At 39.5% G+C, this 22,811-nt stretch overlaps 1 protein-coding gene across 4 annotated transcripts in view; it reads right to left on the bottom strand.

Moving 5' to 3' along the window:
• Positions 1-22,811, bottom strand: part of PSD3 (pleckstrin and Sec7 domain containing 3) — a 586,658-nt gene that overhangs the window by 497,558 nt on the left and 66,289 nt on the right. The window contains exon 1 of one of the 4 annotated variants that reach the window (XM_078069540.1): positions 13,471-13,580. The exons of the other annotated variants lie outside the window; for them this stretch is intronic. Within the exon in view, the coding sequence (XP_077925666.1) occupies positions 13,471-13,491 (21 nt within the window). The 5' untranslated portion in view covers positions 13,492-13,580. Of the gene's footprint in view, positions 1-13,470; positions 13,581-22,811 lie in introns of those variants that run through there. 4 annotated transcript variants of the gene reach the window in all.

The following is a 22,811-nucleotide window of genomic DNA, read 5'->3' on the forward strand; positions in this document are numbered from 1 at the left end:
TGGTCCCAGAGTCCTGGGATCGAGCCCCGCATCGGGCTCCCCGCTCAGTGGGAAGCCTGCTTCTCCCTCTCCCACTCTCCCTGCTTGTGTTCCCTCTCTCGCTGTGTCTCTCTCTGTCAAATAAATAAAATCTTTAAAAAAATAAAATAAAATAAAATTATATATAAAACTTGTACTGTATTTCCATTAGACTGTACTGATATAGATGATCCTAAAAAATATGCCTCATGAAAATTAAATTCAGGACAAGATATATGTTCTAAATTATAGCAGAAACTAAATGTAAAAACTTAAATGAATTTTCAGAGTTTATATGTAATTAACTTCAAACTCTTCTTCAACCAAAAAAAAAAAAAAATTACCTTTGATTAAGTACCTCTTCAATTCTAGAGCCATCTGAGAAGCTTTTGTCAGTATGTGGTGCCTCAAGATTTAAGTAAGACCCAGAAGTCTGGCCATTCATACAAATGAAATGTGCTTCGAGTCCCTTCAGCTACCTAATTACTAAACAAACACCCAGGAGCCAATAGCCTTTTTGCAGAGATCAATAAAAATGCAAAGGTTGGATGGCAGAAGATACTGAAATGCTACATGTTCTGAGAGTCAGAAAGTTCTTGCTAGAGAGAAGTAAGAGAAAATAGGAAGAAAACAGAAGCAAAACCTAAGAAGGTAAAAATAAGCTCAGAAATAGTACCTCTGAACTCTCATTCAATGTTCGTGGGAATGCAAAAATGGTACAGCCATTTGGAGGACAATTTGGCATTTTCTTACAAAACTAAACATACTCTTTTTATAATATGATCCAGCAATCATGCTCCCTGGTATTTACCCACACAAAAACCTACACATGTATGTTCTCAGCAGCTTTATTCATAATTGCCAAAACTTGGAAACAACCAAGACATCCTTTAGTAGGTGAATGGATAAATTGTGGTGTATGCGGACAATGGAATATTATTCAGCACTAAAAAGAAATGTTATCAAGCCATGAAAAAACATGGAGGAAGCTTAGGTCATATTACTAAGTGAAAGAAGCCAATCTGAAAAGGCTACACACTTCATGATTCCAACTATAGGACATTCTAGAAAAAGCAAAACTGTAGAGACAGTAAAAAGATCAGTTGCCAGGTGCTGGGACAGTGGGGAAGGATGTATAAGAAGAGTACAGAGAACTTTTTAGGGCAGTGAAAATATTCTGTATGATATGATAATGAAGGATACAAATCATTATACATTTTTGCCAACCCACAGAATGCAGAACACCAAGAGTAACTCCCTAATGTAAAGTATGGACTTTGGGTGATGATGATGTGTCAGTGTGGGTTCACCAATTGTAACAAATGTACCACTCTGATGGGAAATGTTGATAATGGGGGATGCAATGAATGGGTGCGGGTAGGAGATAAATGGGAAATCTCTGTACCTTCCTCTCAATTATGCTGTGGACTTAAAACTGCTCTTAAAAAATAAAGTCTTAAAAAAAAAAAAAGTCATCAGCTACTGAAGAAGGTATGTGAATTGAGTGTACCTCCAGCCCATGCATACTGGTGCAGAACTAAGGACTACATTAGGTTGTTCAAGATGAGCAGAAACTATCCATACCAAAACATCATTTATTTAAAGGCTCAGACAAAAGAAAAGGTTTTGGTTTTTGATGGAGATGGGAAGATAAGAACTTTGTATGTTGAACATACAAACTGCATTAACAAGAATTTGTGTTTACAATAGTAAGCTAAATGATCTTAGCTGTATCAAACAAAATCAATGTTCTTCTGAATGAGAATTATGCTACTACATGAAGGCTCATTCCTTTTTTCCTCTTTACTGTCTTTCCTATCAGCAAACATACTGCTCTTTTCTCCATTTTAAAATCTCTCTTGACCTTGCTTTTCCCTTCAGCTATATTTCTCATCTTCCCTTTGCAGCAAAAATCCTTTGAAATATTTGTCCATGTTTGATGTTTCCATTTCTCTATCCCTGCTCTCTCTTGAATCCTTACCAATTTTGGTCCCGAATACTCCACCAAAATTGCTGTTGTCAAGCTCACCAGTGACCTCCCCATTGCTAAATTCCTAAGTCAAGTCTTGACCCTCATCTTGGGAGCATCTGATTCACTGTCCTTCTTCACTTGGCTCCCAGACTCCGCACTCTCCTGGTTTTCCTCCTACCTGATTAGCTGCTGCTTCTCATTCTCCTTTACTGGTTCCATCTCCCAACCTCAGTGTGGAAGTAGCCCAGGTTCTTGGTCCTGAACCTCTCTGCTTCTCTATCTACACTCACTCTCTTATGGATTTCATCCAATCCTTTACTCTGACAACTCCCAAGTGTCTACCTCCAGCCCAGACCTGCTCTAAAATCCCGAGTAATATATCCAACTGCCAACTGGACATCTCCAAAACTGAGCTCCTGATCTTCCCCCCCAAATCATTGTCTCCCTAGCTTAGTTAATGCAACTCTATCCTTCAAGCTGCATAAGCTAAAAACCCTCCAATTCACCACTGATTTCTCTCACTCACATCTCACATCCTGTCACTCATGAAATCTTTCCCACTCTACCTTCAAAACATAACACTCTAGTCACCATCATTCATCTGGGTTCCTACAATAGCCTCCTAACTGGTGTCCTTATTCTACCCTTCCCCACTTAAGTTTAGTCTCATGAGGCACAGCAGCAGTGTGTCTTCTTAAAACAGAAGCCAGACCATGTAACATCTTTACTTGAAACTCTCCCCTGGCTTCTTTGCTCTCCCTCTAAGCACAAGCCCAAGCCTTTGGCAATAGCCTACAAGACCAGAGGCCACACAGGAACTGGTGTCTACTCTCCTCCTTGCTCACTCTACTCCAGTCACACTGTTCTTGTAGTTCCTCGACAGCAGGTAGCATGCCTCAACTTCAGGACTTAGCCCTTGCTGTCCACTCTTCCTGAAGTACTCTTCCCTACATGACTCCCTTTACCTTCCTCAGGCCTTTTATTACAAGTCACCTCACTGAGGCCATTCTTGACGATCCTATTTATAATTGCAACTCCACCTCATTCCTAATCTCTCTCCTCTGCTTTATTTTTCCCCAAAGTACTTCACACACCTTGCAAAAGTAAGAATTTTTTGTCTATTTTATTGATGACTGTATCCCCCATATCTAAAAATAATGCCTGGTACATAAGAGACGATAAATATTTGTTTAATAAATAAGTGAGTGAACAAAAGAGGACAGTGATACAGACCTGTATATGATGTATGATAGCGTACTTTTAATAAGGCACTTTGTATGTATATTCATATTCAGATACTGTGGGGAAAAGAAGGGGGGGCTCCAATTTAAAAATTAAGTTAACCTCATAAAAAAACTGAGTAATGTAAAGACATAGTTCTCTAAACTGAGGGATACTCTAAAACACTCCAAAGGCACTAGGACTTCTCAAAACCCTAGATCTTGCTTCACCAGAGCACACTGAAAAGATGGTCTGGATATGGATACCCTTCCTGAAGCAGGTCAAAGTTGCCAGACGAACAGAATGGGCTTTCATTTCTAAAAAAGATAGAGAAATTACGACACAAAGTACGAAGCACTTAATGTTTTAATAATATAAAAGATCTGGGTGCAACCCTGTTTTCGGTGAACCTCTGAACTTAAATATAAGACAAAAAATTGGGGTATTAATACTTTAGTAATATACTCACTCAATAGATAGACATGGGTGGGTCATATTTTTACAAACCACATTTTAAAAGAACTTCAACTATTTCCATGTAAAAGGAAAGCAAAATAATTTCAAAAAACATTTACATGCAGAAATAAATTATTCAGGAGTAAAGTAACTCTGTACACAAACAGAAGTGATGTGAGGCAGATAAAAGCCAAAATTAACTTTTAAAAAAATGGAGTGTCTTAATTTCTCCACCTTATAATATTAATTCTCATATATGTTTGCCTGTTTCTGAAGTTATGTATAGGAAGTCACATTTAGAGCAGAAGCTCTTAACCAACCTCCAATTAGCCAACTCCAGGATGAACATTCACCCTGTAAAACATCCTAGCTGATGCCCATTATTACTCGGTGCCTATAGCTAGTAATCAAGACTCTGGCAAGCTCATGAAATTCTGCTCCTATCATTGAGTTGATGGTTACCACAAATCAACTGTGTTTGCTCCCAAACTGACTTGTGCCAGTTGTACCTGCTACTGAAATTGTCTAATTCAATTAAATATTATGTAAAACAATTACATATGGGTACATACAAAAGAGTTGTTTCCAGGAAAGCTAAAAGGAATGTTCTAGACACCTGGAGCTGTAAAAGCAGACCACGAACACTGTCTACAAAGTAGGGGAAAATTCCACTTCCCTAAAACAGGAGATGCAACAAAACCCCACAGTGAAGCCAACAACAAAAAACGATGAGGCCAGAAATCTGCTGACTCTGGAAATTCTACTCCACCATAACACAAGGCTAAAAGTCAGAGCACCTACTCTGTCCATACATTTTTGGAAGGGTTCCTGGGCTTAGCTATTAAAGAGACTGTGGTGTTCAACTCATTCATCGAACAAACATTTACTAAGCGACTACTATGTGCCAAAGCACCACACAAAGTACTAGAATTTTCCTCTTGGCAACCACAGTGCACTACAGGCAATAATAATACAGGGTACAAGAAAGATCAGTTTTACCAATTAATAGCTGTGTGACTTGAAGATTAAAAATAATTCCCATCCATCCAGGTAAGTAACCAAGTTACATGGAGATTTGTGTGGCTATGGGAGGCCTCCAGGGATTCAACAATGCTAAGAAAATTACGAACACATCTTAAAGGAGAGGAAAAGAAAACAGAGCAATATTCTCAGGAGGACGGTGGTAACCTTATGACATGAAAATGTTTATGAACCTGGATTAAATTTTTATAGTGGAACTATCTCTACTATATAAGGATAGGGGAAGAGAATTTGGGTTGTGTTGCATCAAGATCAGTAGCTGCGGCAAGCAAAGTAGTCAGACTGGCTGGATCTGCTCTTTGTAATAACCCTCAGTGAAGGATGCTTGTCCCCTGGAGGCCACACCCACTAAAGAGGTCTAATTAAGTTCTAGGGGCAAACCACTAAAGGTCATGATTATCACCAGTTTAGATCAGAGTTTCTCAAGCATTCCTGATCCTAATCATGGGAAGTGTTGATGAAAAGTGCCACTTCAGAACTCCTGAACCAGAACCTTCAACTGGCCCTAGAAATCTAAAACCAGGTAATTCCTTTGATAGACAAATATGGGAAACACTATTTAGATCATAAAAATTACAGGATCTCAAAAGAGGGCTCTTCTTGGTAAAGGCTCCTTTTACTTTTACTTTTTTTTAAAGATTATATTTATTTATTTGATAGAGAGAGAGCACACAAGCAGGGGGAGCAGCACAGGAAGAGAGAGAAGCAGACTCTCCGCTGAACAGGGAGCCAGACGTGGGGCTCAATCCCAGGATCCTGGGATCATGACCTGAGCCAAAGGCAGATGCTTAACTGACTGAGCTACCAGGCACCCCATTCTTTTCCTTTTTAACAGTTCTCTGTTGAATCCAAGAGGAAAGCACTATTTTCTGTACATAAAAGTCTATAGAGAAACGACTTGCAAATTTTACTTTTAATACACATGAAAGCTTTGCAACTCTGTCTGAGTAGCTTAGGCAAAGGTTAAATCTATCTTTTTCTCCAACCAGAAACAAACAAGATGACATTCATTACATAAGCCATTTTACGAGTCATTTTGTTGACTGACCTCAGTACGTACGTGAAGTGTGCTAAGCCCTCTCATGCTTTGCTTAATATAAAGATCCTCACTTGCTTCAAAGGATAAGACAAGAAAATGAAAAGACCACCCACAGAATGGAAGAAGATATCTGCAAAGCATATATCTGACAAGGGCCTTGTATCCATAATACATAAAGAAATTTTACAATTCAATAATGAAAAGACAAATACCCAATTTTAAAAGACAACCCAATTTTACCAAGAGCAAAGGATCTAAAGAGACATCTCTCCAAAGAAGATATAAAAATGGGCAACAAGCGTATGAAAAGATGCTCAACTACATTAGGGAAAACCACAATGAAATAACACTCCACACCCACAAGATGGTTAAAATAAAAAACAGAGAAAATAACAAGTGTTGATGAGGATGTAGAGAAATAGGAACCCTCATACATCACTGATGGGAATGTAAAATAGTGCAGCCCCGTGAAAAACAGTTTGGCAATTCCTCCAAGTGCTAAACATAGAGTTATAATATGACCCAGCAATTGCATTCCTATGTATATATCCAAGAGAAATGAAAACATATGTCCCCACAAAAACTTGTACATGCAAGTTCAAAGTAGCATCATTCCTAATAGCCAAAAAATGGAAACAACCCATTATCTGATGAATGAATAAATGAAATGCGCCCTGCGTATTCAAATGGATATTACTCAGCAATTAAAAGGAATGAAGTACAACACAGATGAGCACTGAAAACATTGTGCTAAATGAAAGGAGACAGTCACAAAAGGCCACATACTGTGCAGAATAGGCAAATCCATAGAAAGTAGATATTCAGTTGCCTGGGTTGGGAAGGGTGACAGCTAATAGGTCCAAAGTTTATTTTGAGGTGATGAATATGCTCTAAAGTTGACTATGGTGACAAATGCACAACTCTGTGAACATACGAAAAGTCACTAAATGTACACTTTAAATGGATGAGTTGTGTGGTATGTAAATTTTATTGTCGATAAAGTTGTTTTTAAAAAGAATCCCATTTAAACCTTCATGAGCCTCAATTTCATCCTCTGAAAATGGAGACACCACCTATCTTACAATAATGTAAAGAACATATAAGAATATATAAGTTCACACACACACACATGCACACTTCACACAGAGCCTGGCACACAGTAAATACAGAATACATGTTATTCCTTCTCCTCTTCTTATACCCACGTTTTTGTACCGTTACACCTTGATTTCATTGTTTTCACCACAAGTTACAAAACTCAAAAACTGGAATCTATTTCAACAGAGGCCCAACCATGAGAATTCTCTCATGATTTCACACATGCTACACTCACGGCTATTCCTGTACGCCTACCTGGAGAAATCCTGGAGCCTGCAAACAGGGCTGTCCACCTCCCAGACTTGTCACTAAAAAGTATTTGGGGAAAAAGAGTAAGACTTTTTTTCCTCCATTCCATTGTCTGTGTTCTCGATCTCTAAGGATGGTGCGGAAGCACCTCTACTAATGAGCAGTTTTAAAACCAGGCCCATTCCTTGCCAACATCTATGCTATTCAGGCGTCTTTCCTAGTCGGCTTCATCTACACTAAAAATCCATTGGGCCTCCAGGACAGCTTTAAGGGGTCCCAGGAAAGACCTTAGCCACTTAGATATTGGGCATGACCCACCCTGATACTCACTGCAATGGTAGGCAGATCAAAGGGGACTTGAAATTATGACCTATCCACAGCTTGCAACAAAAAAAAGTCAACTGCGGTGTTCTCACCATCTCCATAAGTTCTCAAGCACCTAATTATTAATATAATAGAAGACTCTCAGCAAGACACTCAAGTTTTTCCATTTTATCAAAGGTTTTTCCTTTTCATCACTTTCAATGATTTTATCTCCACTTTCATTTCCATTAAAATCCCATGCTTCCATACACTCTCACTGCTTTTGTAAATATGTGCAAAACTAAAAACTTAACAAAGCCTCGTTGGTGAACACATCATAAGCAACCAGATGGTCACATGGGAAATGACTGCCCAGGATAGCCAATGCTATCTGTTAGTGCATTTTTGCCCTAGAGCTGTGTTATCAACATAATAGCCACTAGCCACATGAGGCTATTTAAATTCACCTAAATAAATAAAATTTAAAATTCATTTCCTAAATCTCACTAGCCACATTCCAACTGCTCTCAGTAGGTACATGAGGCTACTGACTACCATACTGGACAGCACAGATATAGAATATTGCCATCATAGCAGAAAATTCCATTTAACAATATTGATATGACAGAAACTTCATTGATTCTACGAAAGTTTGTAAGTTCAGAGCTCTTAGGTACATTATCAGTATTTACAGATTGTGAGGTCTGACTCTCAGAAGTACCCAAATGCCTCTGAATGTTCTTGGCAGGTTTTCTTAGTGGTCAGTGGACAAGCTTTTTTAGGGCCTAACATAGAACTTAGCACTCGGTAAGTACTTAACATCTGCTGAATGAATGAATAGCATATTAATGTCTGTACTTCAGGTTCTGCCTTAATTTACTTATAGATATTAGTTCATGGAATGCAATGGGATTTTTTCTGGCACAGGGGATTTTTATAGGAAGAAATAAGCATCAGCAGGTGGGGCAGGCAGCTCACGGACCCTTTGAAGCCACTAGAAATAAAAGCTGAAAATAAACACCTGCCCAGAGCAAACTCTGATGTTCAAATGAAAAACTTCAGCCCCAAGGAACTATCTTCCTTCTTTAAACACTCCGACTTGTAGCTTTTAGAGACATGAAGGAAAGATCAGGGTAGTAAGATGCTATGAAAGATCACACAGCCTGCTGTCATTTCTCAGTATCTTCCTAATATAATTTTGTTAGAAAATATTATTAGTCACATAGGCAGCAATCATTTAACTGCATTGCATATGTCACTCACTGTTACCCCTAGATTTCCCTTTCCCCCAGTGTCCTCTGAGTGAATCTATACTGTGCCTATCAAATAACTTCTTGGAAAGGATTACCAAAAAAAATCAAAATTCAGAAAAGGGTGTAAGTTTTCATATACCGAGAAAAGCAGTTCCAGTGGCCCTTAACCAATAATCTCCTCAAGTCCAAACAAAAGAAGCTACAGCTTCTTCTATTTACATGTTTCTACTCGCCTTGTCCACAGACCATAGAAAGCCATAGAAAGAACCAAGCTACTCCATTTCTATAATTCACTTTTTCTTAGCACAAGTCTGGGAACAGAAGGTAAGAGAAAAGGGAGCAGTTGCTGCCTGACCTTTTTATTAATGCCCTCAGCTCATTCTCCTTCTCCTCCTCATTGTTTCAGGCTCCTTTTCTCAACAACAAGTCCCAGCTCACGGAAAGAAAAAAACAGCCTTCTCTGTGTCAACACCCGCAATTATAAAAAAAAAAAAAGTCTAGATTACTTCTATGAGGTGATGTAATTATAAGTTAAAATAGGTGAGCCTTACATTCAATTTCAAATTGTAAATCTGCTTTATTTTGAATTCCAATGAATTGCTTATAACTATACAGAACTCCTTACATAATCCATTTAGTGATCCCTTTAGACACTAAGAGTGTTTTTGAAAGAAAATTACACAATTTCCATCTCTTGAGCCAAACTACAATCCTGGTCCTACCACTTAAGCCAACACATATATAAAATAATGGCTGTTGATTAGTCATTCCATTTCAGGTTCTAAGACATACAGAATCTAAATATGAGAGCCAAAAAGTTCAGTTTCTGCAACATGCAATGCTAACTTTGAGGACATAAAAACAGAACAGTAGTTAAGAAAATTGGACTGTTGAATTTAAACCTCATTCTGCCACTTGTTAGCTGTGTTACTTAACCTCTCCAGACTTCAGAATGGAGATAATGACAGTACTGACCTCATGGGGTTGTCATGGGGACTAGAGGAGGTAATCTGTCAAAGCACATAGTAAATCTCAATCAGTATTAGCTATGATGGTAACAATGCATCTCCTGAAAACTTAAATTAGCTTTTCTAAAATGCTTAAAATAAGCATTTTCTAGAAGTTAGGACTTAAGATGAAATTTAAAGGAAAATGCTGCTGCTCAGACAACCCACATAAAAATACTGTGTAAGAAAAGAGCCTCAGGCTCAGGTCAAAATGCTTATTTTTCCACTTACCGTAAGTCCCTAACTCCAAGGATAAACTTGAAAACCATCCATCAACATGTACAATTATTCTGACTCATATCACTGATTTGTGGCCAAGGAAAAGGGAGTTTCATACTAGACGGCTGTTCAAAGTTAAGCAAGCCCCAAGAAATGAGTGGCGGGCCCTAGCCAGGGCCTGGCACTCACATGGAAGAAGGGGCTAGGGGGTGACTCCCTCACACCACAAGTATGCTCAAGAGAAAAAATGTTTCACCACCTCTGTGTCCTGGATTGTCAACAAAGTCCCTGCCGATTAGGCACCAACTGGGCCCCAGTTTGTTGACCTTCTGGGCCCAGTGAAAAACAAGGACTGCAGGGACATGTGCTATTTTTATATAAATAAGATAGCATAAGCAAAGATTCATTACGGTTATGAGTTACACCTTATTTTCAAAGGAGGCATGGAAATCTGGTGATCTGGATTTAAGAATAGCTTGTTAACTATATGCTGCAAGCTGTGTTTTTTTCTCCACTGTAAACTGCAACAGTGATCCACCCTGCCACTGCACTGTAGCCACTGCAACGAACACTAATCTGCAGCATGTATTTGAGAATGTCTTTGGAAGATGGTCTTGTAGCTCCAGAACACAGGAAAAGTAAAAAAGGGACACACTCTCAAAATGTCACCACTAAAATTCTTTCCAGCACGCCTCTGAGTCTGCAATATCACAAACAACACAAACTGTCCTGACACGGACACTCTGAACAAATGCTCTGGAGAAATTCATCTGGATCCTGTACTCCTCTAACATAAGGTTAGGCTGGTTTAACTGTAAAAGAATTCAGAAAGAACTAAAAGGCAGTATTCGAGATAAATCACCTCCACTCTCAGCAAAGGGAAACTAAGGACTTCTGTGTTTGGCCCAGACTACAGGGGAAGAATCCCTAACTGCTGAGAACCCACAAAACAACAGTGATTTAAAGCTAGACTAGATCCGCAGCCTTCTGGGAGCCTGACTCATATCCTGAGGTAAGTGGACTTTGGTCACCTACTGATCACCAGATTATTTTTCACAGACTGCCTAAACTTCAATGTCTGAATTCATTTCTAAAAATTGGAAAGGATCACCATCCATTACTCACCTCCTAATCCAACCCAAGCCCAAAGAAACGCTCTTTTCATAACTGCCATATGACAAGATACCTCTGGTAAACCTCAAACAAACCAATCTGGAGGCCAAAGCGCATACACATTTTAATGTTCACATGGTTTTTGCCTCAGATTAACCATGACTGAGATTAACCCATTACCACAACAGCATGTTAGTTTATGAATAAGACAGGACAGATGACTCCACAATTTCTAAAGGAAAAAAAAATCACCTCTGAAAGTAGTAATGCCTTGGACATGTTGTTGTTGTTTTTAATGTAATGTCAGACTAAATCCCATTCATATTTTCCACCAGGATTAGCAAACAAATAAATAAATACCAAGTTTTTAGAAAGTGAATAGAGCCATTTATGGAAAGTATCTCTGAATTTTCCTTTTTCAATGAACTTTCTGTCTTATTTTATTTTTATTTCCAAATTCCCAAGATTTACTAGCCTAAAAGGATTTCCAAGGTATCCCATTTTTTTTATCCCAACCCATTTTTTAACTACTATTTAATTAAAAGCAAAATTGAACCTCTTAAATACAATGTACATAGTAAAGTATGCATTATTCTTTGTTCACAAACGAAGAGTGTCAGCAAAATTTTTTTAAAACTAACACAAATTGAGATTTGCAAATCAAGCTTCTTATGCTTGCATTTTTAAAAATAACATTCAATTGTGGAATTTCACCTTTAAATAAGGTGTTATTTTAGCTTTGCAGCTTTAATCGCTCTCCCACTTTCAATGGCCAGGATAGGATAAGAGCGATGATCCGTTCACAAACACAAATTGAGAGATAGTCAGAATGTGAAGTTAAGACTACATCACTAAATAAGTAATGCATATACATGTTTAAGCATGTTACCATGAAATGCTAGATGGCTCTGAGAAAGCATCTACCCAATCCCCTCAACCTACAAAGGAAGAAATTTTAGCTAGAGGTTAAAATGATTTGCCCAAAACAACACCAAAAACTCAGTGACAAAACCTACAAGCCAAGTGTTCCACCCAAGTGTTTTCCATGGTACCACTCTGCTCCTTTTAGTATAAAAAGCATATGTTAATAAAGTATCTGGCAAGACAAATCATATATTTGTGATATGATCTGTGAATGGATATAAGAAAGTTGTTAGACATGCATCAAGCCACTAAAAATTGGTTGGGAAGGTGTTAATTTATTCTGTATTGTTTTGCTGGTTCTGTTGAGCATGTTGCATTTTCAAGTGAAGAGGAATTTAATGACTTAAAAAAAAATCTCTTGATTTGTAAATACTCTAAGAAAGGATGGTAAAGCATTTCTTGGAATAGGATAGAAAGTGCATTTCTCTTCCTTCAGCAGGGAACATCCTTTCCCCCACACACAAAAAAACAGCCAAACCCTCCCCACTTCAAGGTCCAGCTCAACAGCTAGCTCCTCTCAGAGGACTTCCAAGCCCTTAGGTCAGAAGCTCTCCTCCCTCTGGGTTCCTCCATGTAACCTATGCAGAAGTCTCTCCTACTAGAAAGCAGCTCCTTGACAGCTGAAATTCTGTCTTACTTGGCTACTGGGCTTTGCAAAATCCTTTGTATATATGGAACTATAGTTAATGAAACAAAGCATTTGTTCTCAGAATCCCACTTGGTGTAATTTTCAAGATCTGCCTTTTCCCTACATCCAACACCTGGACCCACTGAAGAGTTACTCTGGTGTGGAAATCCTGCATCCCAATGTCAGATAAACCAGTTTCTATAAAAAAAATCATAATGCCCTTTACATCTTCTGCCTACTGGGTGTTTAACATACCCTCGAGGGGACCGGTAAAACTAAACATTTATTATTTAAGTCAAGGACAACATTCTAAACCCACGTTCTCTAAGTGTTAACCCGGATTTTTTTTAAATCTCAGAACATCATTTGCTAGAACTTACAGCTGAAAACAGCAGATAAAAGTTAAATGCATGTAAAACAGAATGAAACGTCTTTAAAAGCTACTGAGAATATTAGACCAAATAATCTTCTCCTGTTTGCTCGCTCAATGCAAATTTGTTTTGGGGTTTTTTGTTGTTGTTGTTTTTTCTTTCTGAAAGAGAAACGTGATAGCCCCTAAATACAAGAGCTGACTTGGGCAGAGTAAAAACTGGCACATTAAGTCCTCTTTAATGCTTTCCTTCTTTCGATCATTAAGCAAGTACGAGTACTCAGGCTTTTTTTCCAAGGCAGGTTTTCAAAGCGGAGGGTTGAATTAAAACCCCTAAACCTTAACACCGCAAAGTTGACCCTTCTGGGCTCCTAACACACACAAAGGAAGCGCAAAAAGGAAAACAGTTACCAGAATCTGACATCAGGGCACAAACACAAGTGGCCCAGGGACCCAGGGGGACTAAGGAGCGACAAAGCAAATCACATCCCCGATCGGACGGTAAGCAACGCGAGCGACCCCACACGCCCTTCAGCCCCCGGCGGTTCTCGTGCCTCACCGCGGCATTTCTTCCTTCCATCTTCCATCGCCCGCGCCGAAACTGTCGCCGGGCGCTCCGGGGCCAGGGAGCCTCGGGCGCGACTGCAGGCGGGCGGCCGGCGCCGCGCGCTCTTTGTTGGGCTCGCGGGACTGGCGAGTGGCGGCGGCGGTGCGCACCCTGGCGGAGGCTGCCGAAGCCGTTCGCCCGCCCGCCCCCGAGGCCCCCTGAGAAGGTCCGAGAGCAGGCTGCGCCTGGAGGCGGTGGGCGGGGCAGGCGCCCGGGGGGCGGGGAGGGGCGGGAGAGCGGGAAGGAATAACTGCCCGAGGGTGGGAGGGGGTGGGAGGAGGTAGGAGGGGGTGGGAGGGGAGGCGGTGCCCCAAGGGCGAGCGGGGGCGGTGCCCTGGGCCTTCAGCAGTCGCTAGGTGCCACGGGCTCGCCCTCCGCCCGGCCTCCAGCCGGAGTGCGGAACTGTGCCTGTTGCTTTGTCTTCTTCCCTGCCAGTTTTCCCACCCTGAGGAAAGTGAGAGGCGCTTTCCAGGGTGTTTCCTCTCTGGAAGGGCCGGGTGAAGGATCGGCGAGGAGGAAGAGCGCCGGGCCGCGCGCCGGCGGGGACACGCGCCTACGCGCCTCCCCTAGGGTCCTGGGCGGCAGGCGTGCCAGGGGAGGCCCCTCAGGTCGGGGTTGTTGTTTGTTTGCCTCTGCGGGGGCTCCTAGGGCCACTAGTCGCCGCCGGAGTTCTGGCGACCTGCCCACCAGCCGCGCCATCTGAGGTCCATTCCCCTGGGGAGGGTGTTGCCTGGGAAGACAGGCGCTCACTCCACCCGGCAGTCTAGTCTCCGGACTATCCCACACTGAATGTGCCTGCAAGGGGGTAGCTCACTTTAAAAACTGCCTTTTCAGTCGAAAGTGCCAAAGTCCCGTGCTCTTTTTCCTCTTGCCCTCTGTGCTGTGCGGCAAAGGCAGGACCTGAAAAGGCGCCCTCCTCTGGCGAAGGGAGAGGGCGATCTAAAAACCACCCTGTGGAAGGTCTATTGCAGGTCAAGGGCGCTTCACAAATGCCAGGTCTACCTAGAGGTAGAAGTCCATGTGGCCAACTGCATGGTGCTTATAGTATGTTTGTGTTACGGTTTTATGTCACGAAGACTAGTCTTACCTCTTGTAATCGCAAGAAGGTGCCTAAATAAAGGAAAGTGGCTAAAAAAACGTTTGACCTAGCATTAAAATCTTCTCTGCTTATCTGGAAGTTTGCAGTGGCAAAGAGGGTGGGCGAGGTCCCCTGTTCCTGTTATTCAGCCCTAGGTACCCCAGCGGGACACCTCCTGTTCCCGCTGAGTCTCTCTCCAGCCCACCCTGTTGGATATACCCCAAGAGGGCGGACCCAAGGCCAACTCTCTTGCACACGATCCACACCTGGTCCGCAAGAAACACTCACATGTCCCTGGCTTCACTAATTCTGGAACTGCAGACTAATCCCAACCACACAGCAGGAGCTCTCTGGCCCTGCCCCCAAAGCATGGTCAACAGTCTCCCACACTGATTTTCCTGGGAAGCCGCAGTCTCCATTAGTTTTTTGGGTCATGAGTTAGGCCACCGTTCTCAGTATTTTCCAGCTACAGGGAACAATTTCAAATATCTCCAAGGGGCCCCTTAAAGGCCCTTCACTAGGCTTAGAATTAGAGAGTAGCACTCCCTACCTCCCCCTAATGAGGAGTAGGGTTAGGCTCCCACTGACCTCATACTCTTCTTTTTATAGCTTTGATCTGACTGTAAGACCCAATATTGTGGAACAGGGTCTCAGGACCGTTTCCTTAAAAATCTGCACATGGGGTAGAGGTTTGTCTCACATTCACTTTCATATCCTTTGATATCTATTGCACTGACACCTCAGTTGAACCTGAGGCAGAGCCTTATTCTACCATCCTCTTATGCTTCTTAGCTTGAAAGAGTCTTAGCACTTTATTTTCTCACTGTTAAATATGTGTGCACATATATTTACACGGACATTTACATGGACATTTAAGTATGCACGTTATTCATTGTACCTCCGGATACAGACATAATCATTTTCATTGTAGATTCATTGAAGGTGATGATTCTGAAAGATTTGGTACACTTGTGGACAGATATCACTGGAAAAGATCCTACATCTACATCTAGCCCAATACACCATAACCACATTGTGCATATTGAGACACTTCGTATTACTTATTCCTCATTCCTCATACATATCCTGTCCAATTTGAGAACTACTAGCCACATGTAGCCATTTAAATTTAAATGAATTAAAGTTAAATTAAAATTCAGTTTTTAGCCATATTTCAAATGTGGCTAATGACTCCTATATTTAGACAATGCAGACAGAACATAGCCATCCTCATAAGAGTTTTGTTGACAGCCCTGCCTCACACAGGGTTTGGCACATAGGTGGCACTGAATAAATGACAAATGAAAGTTCGGTCCAAGAATACCATGCGATTGCACTGATTTATTTTTCTGAGAAGATAAAGCTTTTTAGTGCAATACTATGTACCAACTCAACAATTTTTTTTTTAAGATTTTATTTATTTATTTGACAGAGAGAGTGAGATAGCAAGAGCAGGAACACAAACAGGGGGAGTGGGAGAGGGAGAAGCAGGCTTCCTGCTGAACAGGGAGCCTGATGTGGGGCTCGATCCCAGAACCCTGAAATCATGACCTGAACAGAAGGCAGACCCTTAACGACTGAGCCACCCAAGCACCCCTACCAACTCAACAATTAAAAACAACCAAACCTTTACATAGCTACAGCTGCTTTTCTATTTCACACTTGAAAATCTATCTGCTTCCTCCTACTTTGACAAAAAATGCTTTACCATCAGAATAATTGCTGAAAATGTTTGGGAAAAAGTCCCTATTTCCCTCAAAAAACAAATCACTTTTTTCAGAATCATTCAACAAATGAAAAGGAATTGTTTCAAAAGCAGTATTTGTATTGAAGGGGGATTCCATACAAAGCATTTCTTTGCTGAAAAAGCATTTCATTATAATATCTTTTACAGAGTAGAAATGACCTATGGAAATTACCAATGCTGTGTGCGTTCAAATTGTAAAAGTAACCAGGCATTTCTCCAAGAAGAAAGCATAACATAGTAACAGGCTGCTCTACAGTCAGTCATGAGAGGAGACAATGAAGATGACCCCAGGGACCTCTGGAATATTGAACAAGAATCAGACGACAGTGTCTCAGCTCACTCATTGTCTAACCATGGGATGGGACCTTCTTATCCTTAGGCCCTCGTTTCCTTTTCTATGACTGGGAGAGATTGTCCTTCCCACTTGAAAAATTGCAGCATTTGGGGATTTAAAGAGCTTTCAATTAAAAATATTCTTTATTTTCATGATCCTCAGTCTTTCTGGCAAGTCTTTAAGTGACAATGGCAAACCCCAGGAGCTGAATGCTCTGAATTGTGACCCCAAGAAACCTGGGGCAGACAGCCCTTTCCAGAGGGTACAGACCACACCTTATTCATTCATTCACTCACTCATTCATTCATTCATTTACTTACTTTTTGTCTCCACTGCAGAACATATTGCCTAGCACAGAGGAAGTACTCAACAAATGTTCACTGAATGAATAAATGAATGAAAGAATTCTCTCTCCTTGTTTTGGGAAGGAGAACATGTTTAAGAATTCCTTTGATTTCATTGACTCCATAGAGAGTAATGTTGGTAAGCACTATCAACAAAGTAAGTGAGAGAACTTTGAATAGAACTCTCATCACAAAATACATGCATTATGAACTCTTACATTTGAAAATTTCTGTAAATTTAAATGTTTCTGAAAGGAGAGAAATCTATCAGTTTTCTATTTCCCATTAAAGACTCTCATTCTAGACACACCTGCTGAATTACTTGCAAGAAGTGACACGTTCCTGAGGCTTAATTCTGACAGAGTGGCTCTTTTTGAGTCACTTCGCCTCTAAGATCCGTGAGACCAGATATTTTGGTCTATTGATTCATATAAATCCAGTCAGGAACCCTGGAGGAAAGGGTGTTTTCCCTTTAATACCTCTCTCTATTGAGGTACAATTTATATACAGTAAAAGTCAACAATTTTAAGTATTATGATATAGTGATTTATAAGAAATATGTATTTCATCTTTGTCCTTGTTCCTGGCACAGAGGCTCCTAAAACCCTCAAAATTTCCTAAGTGACTAGAGCATTAAAGTGTCTTTTGTTTTGGGGCACCTGGGTGGTTCAGTTAGTTAAGCCTCTGTCTCGGCTCAGGTCATGATCCCAGGGTCCTGGGATGGAGCCCCACATCAGGCTCCCTGCTCCATGGGGAGTCTGCTTCTCCCTCTGTCCCTCCCCCATCTCATGCTCTGTCTCTCACTCCTCTCAAATAAATAAAATCTTTTTTAAAAAGTCTTTTGTTTTGTTAATGAGGTAACTTTTGGACCTCACCTGAAGATGGGACTTGTTGCTTGTTGCCAGGAGAACCAACCTTGTGACTATAAGGTTGGAAATTTCAGTACCAACTCCTGACCTCTAGGAAGGGGAGAGGGGCTGAAGGTTGAATTGTTGCCCAGAACTAATGATTTAATCAATTACGCCTAGGTAATGAAGCCTCCATAAAAACCAAAAAGCACAGGTTCGGAGAACTTCCAGGTTGGTGAACACTTGGAGATTCTGGGAGAGTGGCTCACACTGAAAGGACATGGAGGTTCTGTGCCCTTTCCCCATATTTTGCCCTTTGCATCTCTTCCATCTGGCTGTCACTCAGTTATATCCTTTAATAATAAACTGGTAATCTAGTAAGTAAACTGTCTCTCTGATTTATGTGAGCTTCTCTAGCAAATAACTGAACCTGAGGTGGAAGCCGTGGGAACCTTCAATCTACAGCAGGTTGGTCAGAAGCCCAAATGGCAACCTGGACTTACGGTTTCTGAAGGGAAGGGGGCGGTATTGCCATTAGTCCCTTAAGGCCTGAGCCCTTAACGTATGGGATATGATGCTGTCTCCAGGTAGACAGTGTCAGAATTGAGTTGAATTGTAGGATACCCAGCTGGTATGGGAGAATTGCTTGGTGATATGGGGGGAAAACTCACACATGTTGGGACTGGTGATCAGAATTGTTAAGTATACAATTCAGTGAGTTCTGGCAAATGTATAGAGTTGTGTAAATCACTACTACAATCAAGATATTTTGCCTCCCCACCCCCCCACAGCCAAAGTTCCAAGCCTCTTTGCAGTCAATTCCTCCCTCCAAACCCTGGATACTGGCAACTACTGACCTGCTTTTCTGTTTTGCCCTTCTAGAATTCCACATAAATGGAATCATAAAATAAGAAATTTTTTGTTGTCTACCTTCTTTCACATAGCATAATGCTTTTAAGATTCATGCATGTTTTTCTTTTTTTTTTTCTTCTTAAGTAGGATGCCCAATGTGGGGCTCAAACTCATGACCCTGAGATCAAGAGTCAGATGCTCTGCCACTGAGTTAGCCAGTCGCCCGTCATGCATGTTTTTATATGGGTCTGTAGTTTAATCCTCTTTATTGTTCGGTAGTGTTCCATTGCATGAATACCTAACTTGTTTCTCTGCCAGTTGATGGACATTCGAGTTGTGTCCAGTTTTTGGCTATTATAAAGAAAATGTATTAATATATATGTTCAAGTATTTTTGTGTTTGTATGTTCTTTCTTGGATAAATACCCAGATATGGTATTGCTGCTCATGTGGTGTATGTATATTTAACTGGATTTTTAAAAAAAATACCAAATAGTTTTCCAAATTGGCCATATTATTTTACATTCCCATTTGTAAGGTATGAGAGTCCCAATATTCTACATTGTTGCCAACATTTGGTATTATCAATTTTCTTTTTTTTCAATTTTGGCTTTGTGTGTGTGTAGTTAGTTGGCTATCGCTGTAGTTTGGCTGGCATGTCTTAATGATGAATACTATTGAGCATCCTTTTATGTGCTTATTTCCAATTTCTATGTCTTCTTTCCTAAAGTATCTGTTTAAAACTTTTGCCCATTTTTAAAAAATGGATTATTTTTGTCTTCTTATTATTGAATTGTAAGAATTCTTGTATATCCTGGATACAAATTCTGTGTCAGATACGTATTTTGTAAATATTTTCTTCCTGCCTCTGTCTTGCCTTTTCAATTTCTTAAATTTCTTTGAAGAACAGAAGTTTTTAATTTAAATGACGTCTAGTCTACCACTTTTTTCTCTTATGATTTATGTTTTTAGTGTCCTATCTAAGAAATCTTTGCCTAACATCATGTCACAAAGTTTTCCCCTATGTTTGTTTCCAGAAGTTTTATGGTTTTAATTCTTATGTTTACATTATGACTTAATTTTTATATATGGCATAAGTTAAGGGTCTTCCCATATGGATATCCAGTTGTTCTAATATCATTCTTTTTTTTTTTTTAAGATTTATTTATTTATTTGAAAGAGAGAGACACAGCGAGAGAGGGAACACAAGCAGGGGGAGCATGAGAGGGAGAAGCAGGCTTCCGCCGATCAGGGAGCTCGATGCAGGGCTCGATCCCAGGACCCTGAGATCATGACCTGAGCCGAAGGCAGACGCTTAACGACTGAGCCACCCAGGCGCCCCTGTTCTAATACCATTCTTAAAAAGATTATTTTGAGATGGGGTTGTGTAAGTATTTAAACTTTGTTTCAACTTTGTTCTTCCTTTTCAAAATTGTTTTGCCTCCTCTACATCTTTTGTATTTCCATATAAATTTGAAAATCAACTTGTCAATTTCTTTTAAAATGCCTACTAGGATTTTGATTGGGATTGCACGGAATCTATAGGTCAATTTGGAGAGAATTGAAAATCTCAACAGCACTTAGTCTTATGAAACATGAAGATGTTATATAAATATATATATCCATTTATTAAGGTCTCCTTTGATTTATTTCATCAGTGTTATGTAGTTTCTAGTGGATAGTATTTGCACATATTTTATTAACTTTATACCCAATTGTCACATGATTTTTCATGGTATGTAAATGTTATTATTTTCTTAATTATACTTTCAAATATTTTACTATTAATACAGAGAAACAAATTTTGTTTTTGTATATTGATCTTGTGTCCTGTGACCTTGCTAAACTCACTTATTCTACTAGCTTTTAAAAAAATTCCTTATAATGTTCAGCATAGCTGATCATGTCATTTGTGAATGAAGATAGTTTTATTTCTTGCTTAATGCACTGATCAGGAACTTTAGTACAATATTAAATCAAATTGATAAGAATTCTTGCTTCATTTCTGATCTTAGGGGGAAGGCATTTGTTTTTCCCTACTAGGTATGATGTTAGCTACAAGTTTTTGGTAGATGATTTTTATCAGGTTGAGAAAGTCCCTTACTATTCCCAACTTGCTGAGAGTTTTTTTTTTTTCTTTCTTTTTTTTTTTTTAATCATGAATGGGTATTGAATTTTGTCAAATGCTTTTTTTGCATCTATTGAGATATTCATATGATTTTTCTTTCTAATGCTGTAATCTTGGAGAATTACATTGACTGATGTTCAAATGTTAAACCAACCCTACATTTGAGATAAACCTCATTTAATCACCATATATTACTGCATTAGTCTTCAAAAGCAGCCATAACAGAACACTATAGATGTTGTGGCTTAAACAATAAAAATGTATTTTCTCACAGTTCTGAAGTCCAAGATTAAGGTGTCAGTAGGGTTAGTTTCTAATGAGACCTCTCTTCTGGGCATGCAGATACCACCTTCTTGCTATATCCTCACATGGTCTTTCCTCTGTGTGTGCACACTCCTGGAGTCTCTTCCTCTCTTATAAGGACACCAGTCTTATTGGATTAGGTCCCCACACTTATGACCTCATTTAACCTTAAAGTCCCTCTCTCAGAATACAGTCACATTGGGGTTAGGGCTTCAACATAAGGTTTGGGGGGTACATAATTCAGTTCATAATAATTATACCTTTTATATGTTGCTGAATTCAATTTGCTAATTATTTATACTACCATTGCAGCTATGTTTATGAAGGATATTGATTGGCCTGACATCTCCTTTCTTGTAATATATCTTTCTGATTTGAATATCAGAGTAATGCTGGCCTCATAAAAGAGTTGGGAAGTATTTTCTTCTCTCCTACTTTCTAAAAGAGTTAGTGTAGATCAGTATTATTTCTTCCTGAAGTGTTTGGTATAATTTACCTGTGATACCATCAGGACTTGGAGTTTTCTTGGAGAAAGTTTTTAATTACAAAGTTAATTTCTTAAAAAAAAGCATGTGTGTATATATATATATATATATATATATATACACACATATAATTACATTTTAATTTCTTAAAAAAGTGTATATATATATATATATATACACATATAATTACATGTAATAATAACATACAAAATATATATGGTTATCTATTTCAGGTTATCTAGTTCTTGAGTGAGCTCCCAAAGAACTTGTCCATTTCATCTACATTATCAAAATTAATTGGAATAAAGTTTTTCATAGCATTTCCTTATTATCCTTTTAATATCTCTATGATCTCTAGTCATGTTCTCACTTTCATTCTTGATATTGGTCATTTGTGTCTTATCTCTATTTTTTCTCATCAGTTTAGCTAGAGGCTTGTCAATTTTATTGACCTCAAAGAATCAACTTTATTTCATATTATTTTTCTATTTTCTATTTTATTGATTTCTGTTTTTATTGTTTTGTGTCCATTTTTCTTCTTACTTTGGATTTAATTTGCTTTTCTTTTTCTAGCTTCTTAAGGTTGCAGCTTAGAGAGATCTTAAATTTAAGCCAATGACAAAGAAAATAAGGTATATTACAAGCAAGTACAGACTGTACAAAGGTTAGGAGGTGGGGCATCCAGGCAAAAATATGAAGCTAATATCTGACAGAGCGTATCTCCAGATTCTGTAAATACTCCCCCAAAACGTGCACACACACACACACACGCTCTCTCTCCAGAATAATGCACTTTCCCTACTCAGCATTTATCTTCTCCGGCCCCATATCAACTTAATTTCTAAAGTTTTACCACTCTTTCATTTCTGAATTACACAAATAGGAGAAATTCAACATGATAATTGTTACAACCTCTGAGGACCATCCTAACTTTGGTCATGGAAAATGTATAAGCTGTTTTCCCCATCAGGCTCCTCTTCTTCAACTCATTGCTAAATATGGCTCATTGCTATGGAATACTATGGCAGAAACAATCCCCTGAGTTTACCATCCATTTTAATTTTTTCCTAGGCATGTTAGGAAGACTACATTTCCTATCCCAAAGGTATCTAGGTGAGGCCATTTTACTAGTTCTGGTCAATGAAATGTCACCAGAAGTAATATATGACACTTCA

This window comes from Halichoerus grypus, chromosome 3, assembly GCF_964656455.1.
Source record: "Halichoerus grypus chromosome 3, mHalGry1.hap1.1, whole genome shotgun sequence".
Taxonomy (NCBI): Eukaryota; Metazoa; Chordata; class Mammalia; order Carnivora; family Phocidae; genus Halichoerus; species Halichoerus grypus.